This window comes from Penicillium chermesinum (assembly GCF_028974085.1).
Source record: "Penicillium chermesinum strain IBT 19713 chromosome Unknown utg000002l:1.0-5270490.0:1.0-5274688.0, whole genome shotgun sequence".
Taxonomy (NCBI): domain Eukaryota; kingdom Fungi; phylum Ascomycota; class Eurotiomycetes; order Eurotiales; family Aspergillaceae; genus Penicillium; species Penicillium chermesinum.
The window spans coordinates 4279937-4297545 of NW_026695312.1; the positions used below are offsets into that span (position 1 = coordinate 4279937).

At 52.2% G+C, this 17609-nt stretch overlaps 8 protein-coding genes across 8 annotated transcripts; 4 read left to right on the forward strand and 4 right to left on the reverse strand.

Moving 5' to 3' along the window:
- Positions 1-921: 921 nt before the first annotated feature.
- N7468_002472 (uncharacterized protein) lies at positions 922-1194 on the forward strand (the record flags this gene model as incomplete). Its single annotated transcript, XM_058471769.1, has 1 exon — positions 922-1194. The coding sequence occupies one exon, from the start codon at positions 922-924 to the stop codon at positions 1192-1194; it is 273 nt and encodes a 90-aa protein (XP_058334910.1).
- A 729-nt stretch (positions 1195-1923) lies between these two features.
- Positions 1924-5941, reverse strand: N7468_002473 (uncharacterized protein; the record flags this gene model as incomplete). The annotated part of the gene is made up of 5 exons (XM_058471770.1): positions 1924-4111; positions 4164-4980; positions 5040-5245; positions 5307-5425; positions 5486-5941. 5 exons carry the CDS (start codon positions 5939-5941, stop codon positions 1924-1926), a joined length of 3786 nt encoding a protein of 1261 aa, XP_058334911.1.
- A 1251-nt stretch (positions 5942-7192) lies between these two features.
- N7468_002474 (basic secretory family protein) lies at positions 7193-8137 on the forward strand (the record flags this gene model as incomplete). Its single annotated transcript, XM_058471771.1, has 1 exon — positions 7193-8137. One exon carries the CDS (start codon positions 7193-7195, stop codon positions 8135-8137), a length of 945 nt encoding a protein of 314 aa, XP_058334912.1.
- A 512-nt stretch (positions 8138-8649) lies between these two features.
- N7468_002475 (mitochondrial 54S ribosomal protein mL44) lies at positions 8650-9858 on the reverse strand (the record flags this gene model as incomplete). Its single annotated transcript, XM_058471772.1, has 1 exon — positions 8650-9858. The coding sequence occupies one exon, from the start codon at positions 9856-9858 to the stop codon at positions 8650-8652; it is 1209 nt and encodes a 402-aa protein (XP_058334913.1).
- Positions 9859-10151: 293 nt separating this feature from the next.
- N7468_002476 (uncharacterized protein) lies at positions 10152-10412 on the forward strand (the record flags this gene model as incomplete). The annotated part of the gene is made up of 2 exons (XM_058471773.1): positions 10152-10174; positions 10229-10412. The coding sequence occupies 2 exons, from the start codon at positions 10152-10154 to the stop codon at positions 10410-10412; spliced, it is 207 nt and encodes a 68-aa protein (XP_058334914.1).
- Positions 10413-10686: 274 nt separating this feature from the next.
- N7468_002477 (uncharacterized protein) lies at positions 10687-11999 on the reverse strand (the record flags this gene model as incomplete). The annotated part of the gene is made up of 3 exons (XM_058471774.1): positions 10687-11546; positions 11606-11866; positions 11924-11999. 3 exons carry the CDS (start codon positions 11997-11999, stop codon positions 10687-10689), a joined length of 1197 nt encoding a protein of 398 aa, XP_058334915.1.
- A 375-nt stretch (positions 12000-12374) lies between these two features.
- On the forward strand, positions 12375-14179 carry capA (adenylate cyclase-binding protein; the record flags this gene model as incomplete). Its single annotated transcript, XM_058471775.1, has 5 exons — positions 12375-12421; positions 12540-12792; positions 12847-13148; positions 13205-13374; positions 13407-14179. The coding sequence occupies 5 exons, from the start codon at positions 12375-12377 to the stop codon at positions 14177-14179; spliced, it is 1545 nt and encodes a 514-aa protein (XP_058334916.1).
- Positions 14180-14908: 729 nt separating this feature from the next.
- Positions 14909-17238, reverse strand: N7468_002479 (uncharacterized protein; the record flags this gene model as incomplete). The annotated part of the gene is made up of 4 exons (XM_058471776.1): positions 14909-15584; positions 15685-16360; positions 16515-16866; positions 16984-17238. 4 exons carry the CDS (start codon positions 17236-17238, stop codon positions 14909-14911), a joined length of 1959 nt encoding a protein of 652 aa, XP_058334917.1.
- Positions 17239-17609: the final 371 nt, after the last annotated feature.

Sequence of the window (17609 nt, forward strand, 5' to 3'; positions counted from 1 at the left end):
CAGATGAACTCTGTAATAAACCTGATTGTTTAGTATATTGAATTTTAGTATGATCCAATAAGGGTTGGTGGCGTAGGATATGTAACCATGAATCTACATCAGTATTTGATGGGGTAGGTAGAAGCGGAATGTACACGGACTTTTGTCCCCTATTGTATAAAGCTGGCGTCTTCATCGTTTCATCCTCTTGTGATCTCTCCGAAGGCGAACTTGGAGCGGACTAGGCATGTAAGGTGAAACCACGACACTCCCTGTGATGTCCACGTTAGAAGAACATGATAGAGCTCCCCATCCAAACTCCCGTTGCACAAGAATGGAATCGAGCAAGGAGGGCTAGGCTCTTGGAAAAGACCACGAGGATACCCGCTTAGGGTATCTTGAGTAACAAGCATTCTAAATCACCGAGAAGTGGCCATTTGCTCGGTTCCTTAAGCAAAGAACTCTTACGGTTGCAGATTCTTCCAAATACGTTCGTCAAGCGACGTAGTACTACACGGCAAGTCAACTTAGAACACGAGCAGAAGATTTTACCTGCCGATAACAACGCGCCCACGGACACATCAGCAGAAAAGAAGCGTATGGAAACCATTTCAGCCCCGTCCCATCGACTTATTCTCCGCGTCGTGGCAGCGCATTTGTATGCTTACTGTTCCATTCATCCCCCCCAAGAGTCAACAAGAATGGCTATCCGCTCGCCCGCCCCGTGATGTGGAACGATTCGGAGTGAAAACTCGAATGCTTGAGACATGCGCCCGGTTTTTTCGTGCATTAGTGGTGCTCGAAGTCCTGAGGCAGTCGTAAGACACGTAGGATCTGCCATCACTGACTTATCTTCTATAAAGAGCTTGGGGGTGTGCTTCTGGAGAGTTCAAACACACCATCATCCGCTGTGCCTCAACATTGCTCTACACCTCAGACAAAATGAAGCTTATCGTTGTCGTCTCTCTGTTGGCGGCTTTTGCCATTGCTGCCCCTGCCGTGCAAGATGTGGACCAGGGCCACCAAGTTGGCTCTGGTATGGAGTCCAATCACGGCAATCAGGATATGAAGATCGCGCCGCCCGCGGGGCCAGGTCAAGACATGGGCGGCGCAGACGATATCTTAGTCGATGACGAGTCGATTCGGTGTGCAATATGCAGAAGCGTGAGTCTGGTTTCTTCTGGTCTCCGGATCAGGACTGATGGTTTGCTTTAGGCTTGTCAAATCCTCGGCGGTACTGCGCGAAGGCTTTGTGTGGATGTAAGTGCCTCGTACATGTCGAACTTGGTCGATTGACCCAGGGCTGGGCGTCAATGGCTAATCAACATGCGCAATGAGCTAGCGTTGCAACCACGCTTCATTTTGCCGTTAATAAACCCGTAATGAAGTCTCTGTTTTCAACAAACAGAGCCTGAAACAATGTAAGGGACTATGCTGGTGCCTTCGTCACCGAGTTCTACCCAAACTGAAATCTTTTGGTGCTGCACGGCCTGTACTCAGGAGGGCATCCTGCTGTGTAATGCGTGAGGACGCACTGGGTACTTAGGATGTTCTGATAGCAAATTCAGTGTGGGATATGTAGCGCAACCTGTTCTCTTGGGGAGAAAATGGCAATCAAGACTGATTTTCGACAAAGACACGAGATCATAACCATTATTTCTATGATAGCAATTTCGGATGGTAAGGTCGTCATGTTATGGCCCGGAATTGCAGTCAGCATAGGGAATGATGTGCGCCAAATTAGTAATGATATTAAGTATATACGGTAGCTGAGGATGTTCTGCGAGAGCCAAGTAGATGCATAAAGCTTGTTTATCATGTTCAGTAGGCCATGCTTCAGCTAACGCCTCCTAGATACAAAGCCACGTCGAATCGAAAAGCAAAGACCAGAAATAGCTATTTACAGCTTCTCACTAGAAGGAAAAAAGCACTTGATGAAATGTTTCACTGGGACCGGCGGGCCATGAAATATGTGAGGAGGTTCAGAGAACCCTCGCCGGCAGGAGGGGTCACCTTCTGTACGCGGTCAAGACCAAACTTGAGGTTTAGTAGGGTGCAAAGCTCTGTGGCCTGCTTGCGTACTCCGGGTCGGGGATGCCCGAGATGCTGGCTGAGAGCTGAGCCAACACTCGCGAGGACCTCGTCGGAGATTTCAACAGGGCCTTGGGAAAGCACATGGTTGATGGTAGAGAACCCCATGATGATGGAGCGGGATGACTCTTCTGTGCCTGATTCGTCACCGAATTCCATCCCTTGAAGGACACCGCTGATGCTGGTCGTGATGGGTATCAGGGACGACAGCAATTCTGCAACTTCTTCTAAGCAAGCAACAAAGTGTGAGCTTGACTCATAGTGCCGGCGGGCACGGATGAGAGCAGCCATTGCTGGGATGTCGAAGCGATGGAACAATTCACTTGTCCGGAGGAGCATTGATCGTATGGTCGCCAGGATCTGTGTCTTGACATCATGGTCCTTACGGCTTAGAGGTGCAGATTCCAATTCGTTGAGTAGAGCTTCCAGGACAGCATAGTAGTCATCATCCCGCGCTACAATCTCTGGGCCATGGTATTGGAAGAGACCTTGCAGCTTTCGGTATCCAGAGATGTCCATATTCTTTGACGCGATCCGGCTAAGCGCTTTGGGAAGCATCTCCTTGGCATTAACCGGGTCTTTGGAGCGGGGGCTGGGGCTTCGATGTCTCTCAGCCCATTTGCGGGATCGTCGAGGCTCCTCGGGGAAGTAGGCAGATGGCCGGGCATCCGCGACCCGCAAAACAGACTCATTCAATGGCACTTCCTCCAATGCACCGGGCTTGGCGGCAGATCGCGGCGTGGCGGGGTAGTCTGTAGGCTTTGTAGCATGTGCAGTAGCATTCTCGTTGTTAGGGCTCATTTGAATATCATTTCCCGCAGGCTCTGGTAAAGAAGGCTCTCGCGCGCCATGTTCCAAGGGCGTTCCCAGAGGCCGGTTGCGTGAAGGTGACGGAGAGCCTCGAAGGGGCGTTCTGCGCACTGGAGACTGGAAATGAGGCTCATTGGTGCCATCAGCAGCAAGGCCGCGACGAGGAGTCATCTCCGGTGCAGGGGCCTTGGCTGGTGTGGTAGATTCCACGGGAGTCGCTGCCGTATGGTCCGCCATCTCTTGCCGCCAACGCTGTGGTGACTGAGTTGGCGTCAGATGTTCAACAGGGTCAATCGGAGGAGTCTCCTCGTGGGCAGTAACGGGCGTTGCAGGATCCTCGTATATGACCATCTCATCGGGTTGACTTTTAGTGGCAGATTCAGGAGCCGGTACGTCTGAATGGCGTGGCGGCGTTGAAGGCTGCCGCTCACGCTCTGGTGAGACTGGGCCGGTCGACGGCTCCTCTAGAGACATGCGCTCTGGTTCAAGTGCAGGCACTGGGGTAACGGTACGATGGGAGTCCATCGGGGCATGACTGATATGCGACGGCTGAGAGGCTGACAGAGGGGGGCTTTCGAGCACAATGGGTGCTGGAGCGTCCTCTTCAAATTCACCATGCTGACCAGCATTACTGGATTTCAGGGCTTGGCCAGCCAGTCTCTCATTAGTAGAGCGACTACGCGATCTGCTTGCCGCATTGAGATCACCATGCGATTTCGATTTAGAGAGGTCGAGCCTCTTTGGCTTGCTTCTCGTTGTGCCTGTTTGCGTAGGTTCGTGGGGTCGAAGGCGGGGTGCGTTGATAGGTTTTGAAGACGGTGTCGAGGCTTTGGATCTCACTGAGCGCGGTGAGCTGACTTGCTTGCTAGACGTTGCCGCCCTTGAATCGGGCCGTCGCGCATAAGGATCAGCTGTCGCAGGCCGACTTATTTCGGCACGTCGAGGTTTCGCACTAGGTCGCACAGGGGCAGAAGACAGAGAGGACAGGGGGGCGCCTGTGGGGACCGTTCGAGTAGCTGGTCGAGGTGCAGGCTCTGATGGTCGAGCCTCGGGATATGCCTGCGCTGATTCCGGCCGGGAAGGCATCTGCGCCTTCTTACGAGCGGCAATCGCCTCCTTGAGAGCCGACCGAGGGGCCCTGCTAGGTGTTGTAGGTTTCTGCGGTGCATTGGGGTTGGCTGGGTCTTTTTCAAGCAAACTTCGGGATTTTGCGTCAAGGGTACTCGAGATTCTAATCAAAGTTAGTACGATAATGTCAAGAAATGGGACTCACGAGAACATACAGCTCTGCACGATCAGGCCATACCCCAAAAAAGGTCCAGAATGTGCCTCGTGTCGCTTCTCGTACTCCAGGATTGGCGTCACCCAGTCCCTTTTTGATAGACTTCTCAATAAGTTCCACGCCACCACCGTGCTCAACGGTACTCTTGTGGTGGGATTGTCGATTGATCAATGTTCGGAGCCATCCTGCAGCAAAAAGGCGAACCTGAACATTCTTGTCTTGAGATGCCCAATGAACATGCTGCAGAAGACGAATGTTATATGACACATTTGCAATGACTGTATCGACAGTTATATTTCCATTTTGAGCGGAGATCTTCTTCAGGGCACTGCACAGTTTCAGCAAATTTTGCATCATGATTTCAACCATCGGATCAATCCTCGGGCCACAGATTCGTGCCATGTCTTGGATCAAAAGACAGCCATTGGTACTCATAGTAGTTCGCAAAGAATTGACGACCTTGAAAAATCCATCCAATAAGGATTTGGCAGCATGGATGTAAGCCTGAGAAAAGTCATGAGGTGCGTTGCCTCGGGTCAATCGACGGAAGAGTATAACGTTCTTCTCTCGCTTCATCCAGTTGTCTTCTGATTCTTTTCCGTCAAACCAAGGCAACATGTCACGAACGAGATCATCGATATCTCTGCTTGAGGAAACTAAGAAAGGCTCCAGCCCATCATCTTCCGGAGTCCCAGTCCCGGCAGGCGGTAGCTCTGCCGGGGTCTTCGGTCTGGCAGGGGCTTCAGAGGAGCTGGAGGCGACGGGCCGCTCGTGGTGGCTCCTTGATGATCCTGGTCGACTTACAGGAGCTTCTGGTTCTGGAGAACGTTGTTAGCAAATTTTCAGAAACGAAGAATATGGAGAGTTGGAAACGCACCATCATCGTCCACGTCAATAGGGGCACGCGATCGTGAGGACATAACAGACAGTGGCCTTTCAGCACGAGAGATAGGGCGAGCCGAGCTTGCGGTATCAGGTTCAGCTAAGCCAATCCCTGAGAGAATGGCAGTTGCGATCGATTTTCTCACGCCACGAGCGACCAGTTGCTTCTGTAAGTCCGATTTGGCACGTGCGGGTGCATTCCTGTATCAAGGATTGAGAGTCAATACCAATAGATGGAGAGGGGTCTGGGTTGGTGGCATACCGGAACAAGTCAACTACAACCCCTCGTGCTGTATCTCGAACAGCGCTATCGGCGTCTTCCAGGCATCCGACCAGGGATGGCACGTACTGGCGGAACAAGAGACCATGGTTCTTGGTCATCTGCAGACAAGATGAACGTGAGTCACTGCGAGCACCCTTCCAACTTGTAGGCCGACTTACATTTGACAGCCAAAGAAGACTGCTTTCTTTAGCGCGAGGATTTTTCCCCACCATTCCAACTTCGAGTACGAAATATTCCACCTCATTACCAACAAGGGGCCACAGCTCAGTGAATATTGAAGCAGATAGAGCGCGCACGCGTTCCTTATGGTCTCCAAGCTTTTCCATCAAGACTGGGTAGAAGTTCCGTGTCTGGGCAAGAATCCATTGTTGTTGTTCTTGGATCATCAGCCGCTTGAGGAAATGTCCCAATGTCGAGAATCCGGCCGCACAGACGGAATAGTGTTGGGATGATATGGCGAGCTTCAGGGTCTCGAAGATGGTCATAATCGCGCCTTCAGGGACATTCTTCTGCTTGATGTCGGACTTGATGCTTGTGAGGTGTGCGACCCTGGCATCGATGGATACATTGGGGTTCTTGAAGGCCGCCAAGAGCTCCGCGGCTTTGGCCTCCATTTTGGACTCAAGGTATTCTCCTTATGTTAGTCGAGGGTCATGAAAAAGGGCACCGGCGCTTGGTGCAAGAGGCGAAATATGGGTAGGCCTGGGCTCTCGAGGAAAGGCAATAAATCGTCGGAATGTATGGACGTGCGGCTATGCGGTAAAATCTCTTAGCGACTTTTGTAACTAGCGAGTGCCTTTTGCGACGCAGGTGGTGGCAAGTGGAGGGAATGATTCAACAAGCGAAGCGAAGCAACGTCGGGAGTCATCGAGGCGCGAAGATATCACAGCGGCCCAAGACAGACGATCGGAGTCGCAGGGAGCTCGAAGTATCATATGAGAAAAGGCACGAACCTGAACAGCGCCGAGGCTAAGTTGGACAGATAACGCGAACGCGGTGGGATGTTGACGAGGGAAAGTTGGACAGCAAGGGGCGATAAGCGCGGATAAGCGCGGCGGGCTCCACTGCGATCGAAAAAGGGGGGAAGATTCTCAAATCCGACAGGAAATGATGAGTCTGGAGATCTTGCTATAAAGAAGCGATAAACAGCAGAGCTGTTTGTTCCATCCAACGAGAGTTGATTTCCAGCGTGGCCAACCGTGGTTGGGTTCGACCCCTCATCCCGAGCCCAACTTAGTTTGTTTATGCATCGTTGCAGAGGGCAACCGCTGTTTCTGTACAGACTCGCCGTTTTTGGATGTGACCTACTAGTAGTTCTTGGGGGTTTATTGGTTGACTTGGTTAACTAGGTTCAAGTTCCTGGCTCAATATGTGAAGACTTTTGCTTCCATCAAGAGAGCTGCGTAATGCTCGACGTATTCGCTGTCTACATATAATAGAGGACCCGCGCCCCTGACGTAACATGCATTTGGAGGGCAAGTTGCATGACGATCAATTGTCAGTGAATTGTCCGATTTGCTGTCCAACTTGAGAGCTGTTCTAGGCGACCTGTTGGTAGATAGTACTAGTACAAGAATCTAAGCCCAAGCGTGCCAGTCAAATTATACTAATCGGCTCAATGATCTGAAGTTCCGCGCGTATGAGCAGAGCGCACCATGGGGCCAGAGCGGACATCCCCGCAGTCGATCCCTTCGTAGTAGCTGCTAATTGGATCTGCCTCGAATTGGAAGTTGCGTCTGCCAGACTTGAATTTGAAGTTAAGGGCGTCCAGGCTGATAGATAACTCAACTTGTACTGCCTGCTCTGTCTATTCTCTATCCTAGCTTCAACTATACATACCGGTATCAATTAGTCCTCACATAACCATGACTGAGATCACCCTTTTGTCAAACCCCACGCCCAGCGCAGTGCCCAACCCTAACGAGCGCCAGAACACTCAAACACAAGAAACCAAACATGATGATACTCCTCCGGACCCAGAATTTCCAAAGCCAAAGTATCGCCTGCACGTTGAAGATCTCCGCCATCCCGCAAGCTCACCCTTCAACGCAGAATTCGCACAGCTCGCAGCTGTACTCGACAACGCCCTCAAACAGATCATTCAATACCTCTACACCCCGCCGCATGTCTCAAAATCGGACCCGGAACCCAAGGGCCAGCGTCCCTACTTCCATCCCTCAATTCCACCAACGCGCTCCGTCACAATCATCCTCCGCGACTTTGACGGCGTAGCCTACACTACAGGAACCGACATCGACAATGATCACAAAGAGATCCATGTCTCTCTCAAGTATCTCCACAGCCTCGACATACACAAGTCACGCACCAGCGACCCGGTTCGTGAGATAACCGGCTTCCTTACTCATGAGCTTGTGCATTGCTATCAGCATACTGCACCGGTGGATGACGGGAGTGGGAAGACCATTCCCCAGCCGCCTGGAGGCTTGATTGAGGGCATTGCGGACTTTGTGCGGCTGAAGGCTGGGTTGCAAGCAACGCATTGGAAGAAACCTCAATCTTCAGAGCAAAGGGCAGCGAAGTGGGATGCTGGGTATCAGAACACAGCCTTCTTCTTGGCGTGGATCGAAGATGTTTGGGTGGGGAAGGGGGCGATTGGCATGCTGAATGATCGATTGTTGAGGACGGGATATATTGGGGAAGGCGACGATAAAGATCTAGATAGCGGCGAGCCGGGTTTCTGGGTTGGTCTTTTCGGGATTGGAGTTGACGACCTGTGGGACGAGTATGGTCGCTATCTGGACTCACCAAGCACGGCCGCTGAGGGTCACAAAGACAAGCATCACGCTTAATAGACTGAAGAGGTATTCAAGGGCATGGAACAGGTATCCTACGCATGATCATTTGTTTGATTCCAAAATATTAAATAGCGAGCGGGAGTTGTAAATATGAGTTCTATTGTTATTGACATGCTACACTCGGTAAGAGCGCAGCACTCTATACAAGCCCGGGGCAGTGGCCTCGGTCCGTCTCCGTTTGACCAGTTTCTGAGAGGGAGAGGTGGTGGTTTGGTAGACAAAACACGAGCAATGATGGTCACACATAGGAAATCCAATGATAAAAAAAAAATAAGAAAAGAAGACACCGGATGAATCGAAAAAGAGTTCACGAAATACTCATACTATACAGTGCCCCGTCATGCAAAGGATCCGGGCAATCAACTCTTTCTCCGGAAACCTGCTCCCTATGCAAATAATGTGGCATACCGGAAAGATCGAGAGAAGAGAAAGAAACCAAACACATCAAGAACCATGGCTTCGCGACGCCGGGTGATGACAGCGTTCGCTCTCTCGTAGCCCACCCATTAAACGATAACCTCACCCAGATCAACGTAAGCCGGGGTCCAGGGCGCAGCCCCCTCCTCCTCCATGGAGCTGGGGACACGCACATTGAGGGGACTGTAGAGGTACCAGGCCTTGAGGGCGGAAAGAGCCGCACGTTCCCGAGCCTCAATCAAACTGGCGCCAGCGCCCTCACCAAGCTTGTCTGGGCCGGAAAAGATGCCGACCACAAAGACGGGGTGTCTGCTCTTACGGCCAGTCTCGCTGATGATCTTGGCCACGGGCTTCTCGAAGCTCTCACGAGCGCACAGACGAGCCAGATCACGAGCTGGCTGGGAGAAGTTAAACAGTTCGGAGATATTGAGGCGTCGGGAAAGGATGTGTTGCTCGTAGAATCGCTTAGCGGCCTGACGACCAGCATGCAAGTAGATGGCGCCCAAAACGGCGCGCACAAAGGTAGCACTAGCCTGTTCAGCGGGCACACCTTGGCTAGCGGATGTTGACCCCTTGGTCGCCTCGCCGAATGCATCGTCGTAGAAGATCTTTGAGGTCACGGTCTTTCTCCACTTCTGCTCACTAGCATACGGCCGAGCAGACTTGATATTCGCGGTATCTTCAACATCTGCTCCAGGCTCTAACCTCTGGAATTGGAGAAGCCCGGGGTCGACCTCTCCACCAGGAGCGGAGGCATGCTCAACACCCCACTCGCGGGCCACGGAGGCAAGGGTCTTAGGGCCAACATAGGCGTACATGGCGGCAAAGACAACGGTCAAGGGAAGGCGAGGATAAGTGCAAAGAAGGTGTTCGGAGGTGTAGTAGGTGAGGAGGTCCTGACCAAGAGTGGCCAGCGATTCGTTATTGAAATCAGCATTTGAATCAGCAGAGGCATCTACCAATGTGCGAGCGAGGGTCTCGAGCGGTAGGCGGGAGGGGAGGTAGAGTCGAGCATGAAGGGCAGCGAGTTTTGCGGAGGTGCTTGCGGCTTGGACCGGAGGAGAGGGATATTTTAGTTGCGTTTTTCGGTTGTGAACGCTTTCGAGGTGCGCCTTCAAGCCAGGGTCTTCCAACGGTGAATCCTCAAAGCCATTCTGAGGTGCTGATTCGGCTTGCACTGCAGAAGCAGTAGATTGGTGCCGTAACCGGGTTGCGTAGAGGCGTTGATGCAAAGTACTTGTCCTAGCCCGTGGTGAGAGGACTGTACTGCTCCATCGCTGGAGCTGTACTCTCTTCATCTGGGCGGCGATTGAAGCAGAAACCGGAAACGAAGGGAAATCAAAAAGGCTTCCGCGTCGCGCTTCTTCAATGGTATGGAGACTCGCGATGCGGCCAAATCAACGGGAGGAAAAGAGAAATTGTTTGCAGTCACGGGACTTGTGATCGTGTGAGCGTGCGCTAGTTCGAAAAAGGCAATCGTGGCTTGGCATCGAAGTTGCCCTTCCGACTTCGAGTCCCGCTTGAGAGACTTGTCCAGCTCGCCTGTCCTTTCATACCCCAACAAACTTCCCTCAATTACATATCATTCACAATGGGTGGTGGTGGAAAGATTCCGTTTGTTTGACCTGCTGCTAATGCTTATCATGGATGCTGATTTTGCGGTCTCAGGTACCCCAAGGAGGTGTGGTCCCCGGCTGGTGGTTGGTACTCTCGACCGGCCAACTGGAAGGCCAATACCGCTGTCATGGGCGCTTTCGTTATTGGAGTTGCTGCAATTGCCTTCAGCATCAGCGCCGACCGTGAGCACCGTGACAAGATGCCCGAACCCGGCCGCTTCTTCCCCAGCCGATAGTTAGTCCCACCCTGACATGTCCCGGAACAGTTGGATGTCCACATACTTACTGGTCTCCTTTTTCACCATTTCTAGCTGGAGTCGACAAATCCGAGAGCACGAGGCACAGCAGGCTGCGCAAAACCAGTCATAGAGGCCACATTCATACCTATCGAGAGGACAACAAGTATGGTCTAGCATGACGGAACAATTTTCTTATGGTGTCTTTTTTACAATCATTTTCTCATTCCCTGGCTGTACGAAAATAGAAGGGCGTTCCTCTATCAACCTTTGGTCAATTGGTCAATAGGTGTCTCTGAGGAGACTCTTCCAATGTGTTCAATAATCGCTGCGTGTACAGACGGACTCGTTCCGTAAATTCAGTCTGATTCCACAACTCCCTACCATCTTCCATGGAAAGCCGAGGTACCCCAATCTGCTCCACCACGAACCCCGCTGCAACAGTTGCGCAGATCAGCGCTGGAGGAAGAGCCTGACGCCGTTCCCAGAAGGCCAGAGCCTCCTTCCATCGCGGCGAGGACGAAAGTATAGAACCGATAATTTCGAATGGTTCTCGTCCTACACTAATTACTCCCTGGGCGAGTGCCCCGAGGAATGAGTTACCAGCACCCGTGGGATCAATCACCGCTGTAGCTCCCGAGATATCTGGCTGGTGGTATGCTGGAAGCCATATCTTCTGATCCCTAGAGTAGGCATAGCTACCATCCTTCCCAGCTCTGACCACAAGGCAACCGTCCCCCGTAGGCCCGATTCCAGACTCCATGATCTTTTGGACCAATTGTTGGCCCTGTTCACTTTCTGCAGCCCACCCAGGTTGACCAAACATGAATCCCAATTCCAAGTGATTCGGGCTTACAACATCCACGACACGATTTGCAGCAAAGAAGTTAACTTGCTCCTCTGGTGTACAGAGGTCGGGCACTGGCTCCCACACGAAGGCTGGCCGTTGCGAGGTATCCGCTCTTGATGGCACCCTTCCTGCTTGCCGCAGTTTTTCACGTCGCTGCAAGATTTCTTGTACAATAGACATACAACGGGTGGCTGAACAGACCATATGGAATGTTCGGGACCATATTTGGGAGTCTGAGAGCATCGACGGCTCCAATCTCAGCTTGGGTGTAAGGTATTTGAAATCTGCCGCTCTGGTTATCATCTGTAGACTCTAGTTTGCAAGACGGCGCAGTTCAACATACCCCTTTTTTCATCTGGGTGATATCCATTCCAGGCCTTTGTCGTTAACCTGGTATGATCTTCTCTGACTACACAATTTGTACCCCATGACTTGATAGCAGCCAGAGTCTCTGGCGGGAAATCCGACCCAACATCCACAATCCAGCTCACAGATTGTGCATGGATAGAGCCGGCCACTAGACGTGCTCCCACAACGGCAAAAGATGCGGCTCCTCCAATGACATTCTTCACGGGTGGTCTGGTGTCACCGAACTCGATATCGTCTGTATCAACTTTATGAGTGAACGACCGCGGGGTTGGATGTAGAAGATAAGGCTTACCCAGAATGAACATGCCTAGAGTGCAGAAGTCTACAGCTTCCAGTGGAGGAGCCGTAGGTGTCTCACCTTGAGCCATGACGGTCAATTCAAGGACAGACGGGGCTCTGTTATAGACCAATTGGCAAGAAGAAAAGGCAAACAATATCTTCTCCGGGGGACGTTGAGTGGGTAGTGGAGCATTGTAATCGTAATACCTAAGATACATACTTGAATGGTGATAACGGGGCTCCGGGGACGTATGTACGTTACCGTTGGTGGCTCGAGCTGCGGCCATCGTCAGGAGCTTGAAGGCGCCCCGTGGCTTGACTCTCGCAATATCTCCTCCCCTTTGTACATTACCTTTAGGATTTGGGAACCATAGGCCTCCATTTATATAACGCCTCCTCTCCCTTTATCCCTTTCTTTTATCTACCCCTTTCCCTTCCAAAACCTACAAGAGCTGGTGCCTGTCATGGCGAGCGGCGGCCATATGCATAACTTCACCACCCTCATCAAGCGGTAGGTTCCATATGAATGGCCACTGTTTTATACCAGCATTGCTGCTGTCAAATTTCAAATCCCGTTTGCTCAACACCAGCATTCCTTTGGCTGTGGGCTGACTCTGGATCCCTTTTAGGCTCGAGGCTGCCACCTCACGCTTGGAGGACATGGCGATGTCTTTAGATGACTCCAACGCCTCTAATTCGGCCGGTACTCCTGCTGCTTCTCCCGCAGTCCCCGAAACTCCCAAGTCTGCACCTCCCCCACCTGCTTCACCAGCTGCAGCTCCAACGCCCCCGCAGATCCAAGACTTTGATGCCTTGATCCAGGGTGATGTCCAGAACTTCGTAAAGCTGAGCGAGAAGATCGGCGGATTGGTTGCAGAGCAGGTACGGAACCTATAAGGTGGCTTTTTTTTTGATTCGTCCTAACTTGAGATTCAGTCCAAAGCAGTTCTGCAGGCCTTCCAGGCCGAGCGCACGTTCCTTTATGTCTCGACCAAAGCCAAGAAGCCCGCGAACCCACCTCCGGAGCTCATGACGGACCTCCACAAGGCGTCGGACAGCATAAACAATATCCGGGAATCCAACCGACATTCCCCTCTCTTCACCCATCTGAGCGCAGTCGCGGAGGGTATTGTCGCGCTGGGTTGGTTCTTCGAGCCTAAGCCTGCGGACTTTGTGGCCGATATGCTCGCCAGTGTCGAGTACTACGGCAACAAGATTCTGAAAGAATACAAGGAAAAGTAGGCTCGAATACACTACGTCCTCTTTCCGAGCAAGTAACTAACAGCAACCACAGGGACCGAACACACATCCAATACATTCAAGCATACTACCAAATCTTCAAGGCCCTCGGCGCCTTCTTGCAGAAGCACTACCCTAAGGGCCTGACTTGGAACAATGAGTCTGGCGTTGATGCCCTGGAGGCGTTGAAGCAGGTCAAGAGCGGCCCAGCTTCCTCGCCCGCTGGTGTCGTCCCTCCTCCCCCCCTCCTCCTCCAGTGCCATCTCTCAACGTTCCCGGTGGTGGCGCTCCTCCCCCACCTCCTCCCCCAGGCATTCCTCCAGCCCCTGCCCCATCTGCACCGGCGCCCGATATGTCCGCCGTGTTCGACCAGCTTAACCAGGGTGAGCAGATCACCTCTGGCTTGCGCAAGGTAGACAAGTCGGAGATGACGCACAAGAATCCCAGCCTGCGTGCCGGATCGACAGCACCTGGCTCCAGCGCCGGCAGGGGCAAGTCACCCGCGCCCAGCAAGAAGCCTAAGCCTGAGAGCATGCGGACCAAGAAGCCCCCGCGCAAGGACCTCGAGGGCAACAAGTGGTTGGTCGAGAACTTCGAGGCACCGGAGGGTATCATCGAAATCGACGCGGCGCAGAACCAGTCGATCCTGATATCACGCTGCAACAAGACGATTGTCAAGGTCAACGGCAAGGCGAACGCCATCGCCATCGACAACTGCAATGGTCTCTCCCTCATCGTAGACTCGCTTGTGAGCAGTCTCGATATTATCAAGTCGCCCAAGTTCGCGCTCCAGATTGACGGCACTGTTCCTACTGTCCTTCTGGATCAGGTCGATGGTGCAACGATCTACTTGGGCCAGGCTAGCCTTGCTACTGAGGTCTTTACTAGCAAGTGCAGTGCTGTCAACATCATGCTTCCGCCTAAGGAGGGCACTGATGACGATACCAAGGAGTGTCCTCTGCCTGAGCAGCTCAAGAGCTACATCAAGGACGGTGTTTTGGTGAGTGAGATCGTTGAACACGCTGGTTAAGCCCGCACCGCTATGGACGTACTTAGATTTTTCAAGTTCTTGCCGATGTATCTAAGTTGGTGGTAAATGGATTCTTTTAATATGGCTTACTTGACAAGCGATGTACTGCCAAACTTTAGTATTGATTGGTATCAAAGAAATTGTAAGACTCAATTGAACAGCCGGTAAGCCAGAGATTTTTCTGTTTATGCTGAAATGTTATCTTGAAGTGTGTAAGATACTAGGCGTCACGAGATGATAATTGAGTTCATGATGAAAATGGGATTGTTATTTTGATGGAAAGCTGGAAATATGTCAAAGAGCCTGAGTATAATCTGTGCTTTGGCAGGACATTATATATATGATAACAGCACACTTAGCAAAATGCCAGACCACACGCTTGGATGAATAGAGAAGCCAAATAGTAATCGAGAGAAGCTTGAACCGGGGTATATATACTTGACGGCCTCCAGGCCGGCCAGCGTGCTTTGAAAGGGATCCAAATAAGAAAATAACAAATTGAATGAGAAATGGTATGTGAGTGGATAACCAGGTCATAGAAAGACGTAGATACGCCTCTTGTAAATACTTACCAGCTTGGCAATTGCTAGTTGGTACATTGGATATGCTGCAGACAAGCGGATACATACACTAGATATTTCATCGAGCAAATCCAGTGATACGAGGCTTGTTCTACGACTTGCATTGGCAAGAGATTAGGTTAAAGTAAAAGGTCCCAAAATGCACCTCTCAACGGCGATCAAGGGCCCCTGGCCTGTGGACATCTAGTCCGCGAAGCCGCTTGGCAAGGAGACTCTCACCGGTATCGGCGCTGTTCGGCCCAGACGAAGTGAGATGCCCTCCGTATCCAACGTCGCCCTTGTTAAGCTTGTTGTAGAGGGTGGCTTCTGCCTGGTTGAGAGGTTGACGCGGTTGGTTGAGGCCCATGTGTTCTGCTGCAGTCCAATGTAGCGGACCGCCATTCCCAGACGAGGCGTACGGGCGGATCATTGGAAGGGTACTTTGGCCAGCACTGCGCCGGCGAGAAGCCTGGTCGATCGCGAGGCGAGTGCTAGTGCTCGCTGAAGTAGAGATTGTAAGCTCCCGAGTAGGTTTGTAGGGAGTGTACCGGGGCTCAGGTAACTGGATTTCATTCCGTAGCTTTTCTTTACCGTCTGGCACTCTGTTGGCAAATACCACTCGGACACTCGAATGGAGGTAGAAGCGCCCTCGAGAGGGGCAGCAGATGTTGAGGTGAATAAGGTAGCGCAAGGTCGGCTTATCCCGAGGGTCTTCAGTGGGATTCAATGAAGCTTCGGGACGGTCGGTGCCGAAGTTTTTGCGAGCATTCAATGGCATGTCGATTATCGGTCCTGCCGAGTAACTTCTTTGCCGGATGAAGGTCTTCGTTCCAGGCTCCATGTCGCTGAGATCGTAAGGAACGAGAAACAGTTTGACAGCAGTTTTGTGTGGATTCTTGATGATGATTTGTAATTGGCCCTGCTGAGGAATGCGATAGCACCCACCTGGGGGGGCATTTCGGAGACTCCGCTCTGCGGTTCTTCTTTTCCTTGCGTCGCCTTGAATCCGCATCAGAGACGCGGGGAGGTCCGGCCTCGTCGCGATCTATCTCTTCGGGTGCAACGGCTGGACTGTAGTGACGCTTACGGCGTCGGCTGGTGCTTGGGTCTTCTCTGGGAAGCGAGTTCTCTAGGTCAATCTGGCCAACATAAGGACTGGGGCTGTCATCTGAGATAGACCGACCATTTCCTGAGGTCGGATAGCTGTAGAAGACAGCTGGAAAAGGAACTGTGACATGCGGAGGGCATTTAAGATGCCCTTTGCACTTGCCCTTCCCTAGAACACCAATTTGGGCCGTGAAGTCGAGAGGCTTAGACGGGTTCATAGACATACGGCCTCGCAACAGCGATTCTTCATAAGAGCCAACCATGGGTGCATGGGGTTTAGGCGAGGCATCAGATATGAAGGATGATCTTCTCGGTCTGTCCGCAGAGGCGCTCGCAGTTGACGCCAGCTGAAGGCTATACGCCGCAGTCAAAGAGCGCCTAGGCGAAGACGGTGGATGGAAAAAAAATGTCTCGCTCACTAGGAGGAATATGGATGTTGACTGCCCGCATGGCAGATGGGCTTTCTTGTAGGTGTCGAAAGGTCTCTGGAGGCAGAGTTCGCCGTCGGTTGGCTCTATCTACCGCCCCAGGGGTCTCAGCAGGCGAGAAATCCAAGTCGGTGTTATTTGCCTGATGAACTAGAGGGCTAGTAGGGGCCTTAAGAACATAACTAGACGAGAAAGAGCCCAATGAGGGTGCTCTTGAGCGGGGTTGGAAAACCGACTCACGCTCGCGTACATCGCCGAAAGCAGGTGCACGTCTCGTAGGGGTTGGAAACCCAGAGGGGCCAAACCATGGCGTTGTAGGAGAGGTACCAAGACTAGGAAATGGAGAAGAAGGAATTGGCACCGATAAATGGGGCCTTGGCGACTGCGGTGGCTCATGGGCGGTAGCACCTTCTCTAAAGTCACCTGAATGCAAAGCAGATCGTGGTCTTTGAATATCAGCTGCCGACCCTAACTCTTCTCTCGCCGGGCTTGCGCTCCTGTGCCTTGAAGGCAGGTTATCCTGCATACTTTCTTCATTCGGCTCCCCCAGGGTGTCTTGGGCCATGTGGGTATCATCAGCGCTGCTTTGCTCCTGTGAGTTCATAAGATATCAGCATTTGTCCGCAAACAGTCTAAGCAAATTTCCACGACATATGGTCATTTATATCGAAATGAGCATGTGTCATCGTCCAATCCGAGCCCAACTCACCCTGTATTGAAGCTTCCAGTTCGATGACTCTTTGATCCGCTGTATGAGCTCCTGCCGGTCATTGTTCCCTAGGTTCCGTTGCGACTCCATATTTGATTGTGGGCGTGCCATTTGTAGCGAGGGTTTGTAATCCTTGGTGTTCTGTCCGGGTTCACCTTGTCGACCTCCAGAGGACCCTGGGGCTGGCGGTTCAAGTTGGCGGTCCAGTGACCATGGTGAACAACATCGGTGGTCCGGCTTCTGGAACAGGGGCATGACGTGGAGCGCTATGAGGTCTGAAACACCGACTCGGACATTGCACAGGGACGTGGCGAGTCCTATTGCACCCAGAGCCGGCAGTGCCGCGGTGGGGTTGAGGGTGCGGTGAGGGATTAGTTAGGGATAGCGATGGCAAGGTTTCAAGAGTGATTGGCGGGAAATCAACGCAAGTTCCAGAGATTACGCGAGAATGAGTAAACTAGTCAACTAGAAGGACGTGAAGAGTTCGGAGTGACAGTCCGAGAAGACCTTACGGTGTCGTGGGTCCGGATGAATCATCGTCATGGGATTCCCGGGGCCGCTGATCTTTGGGCCCGTGATAAGGTGCCTGATAGCGTGATAAGACGTTGCAGGGGACGATTACATGG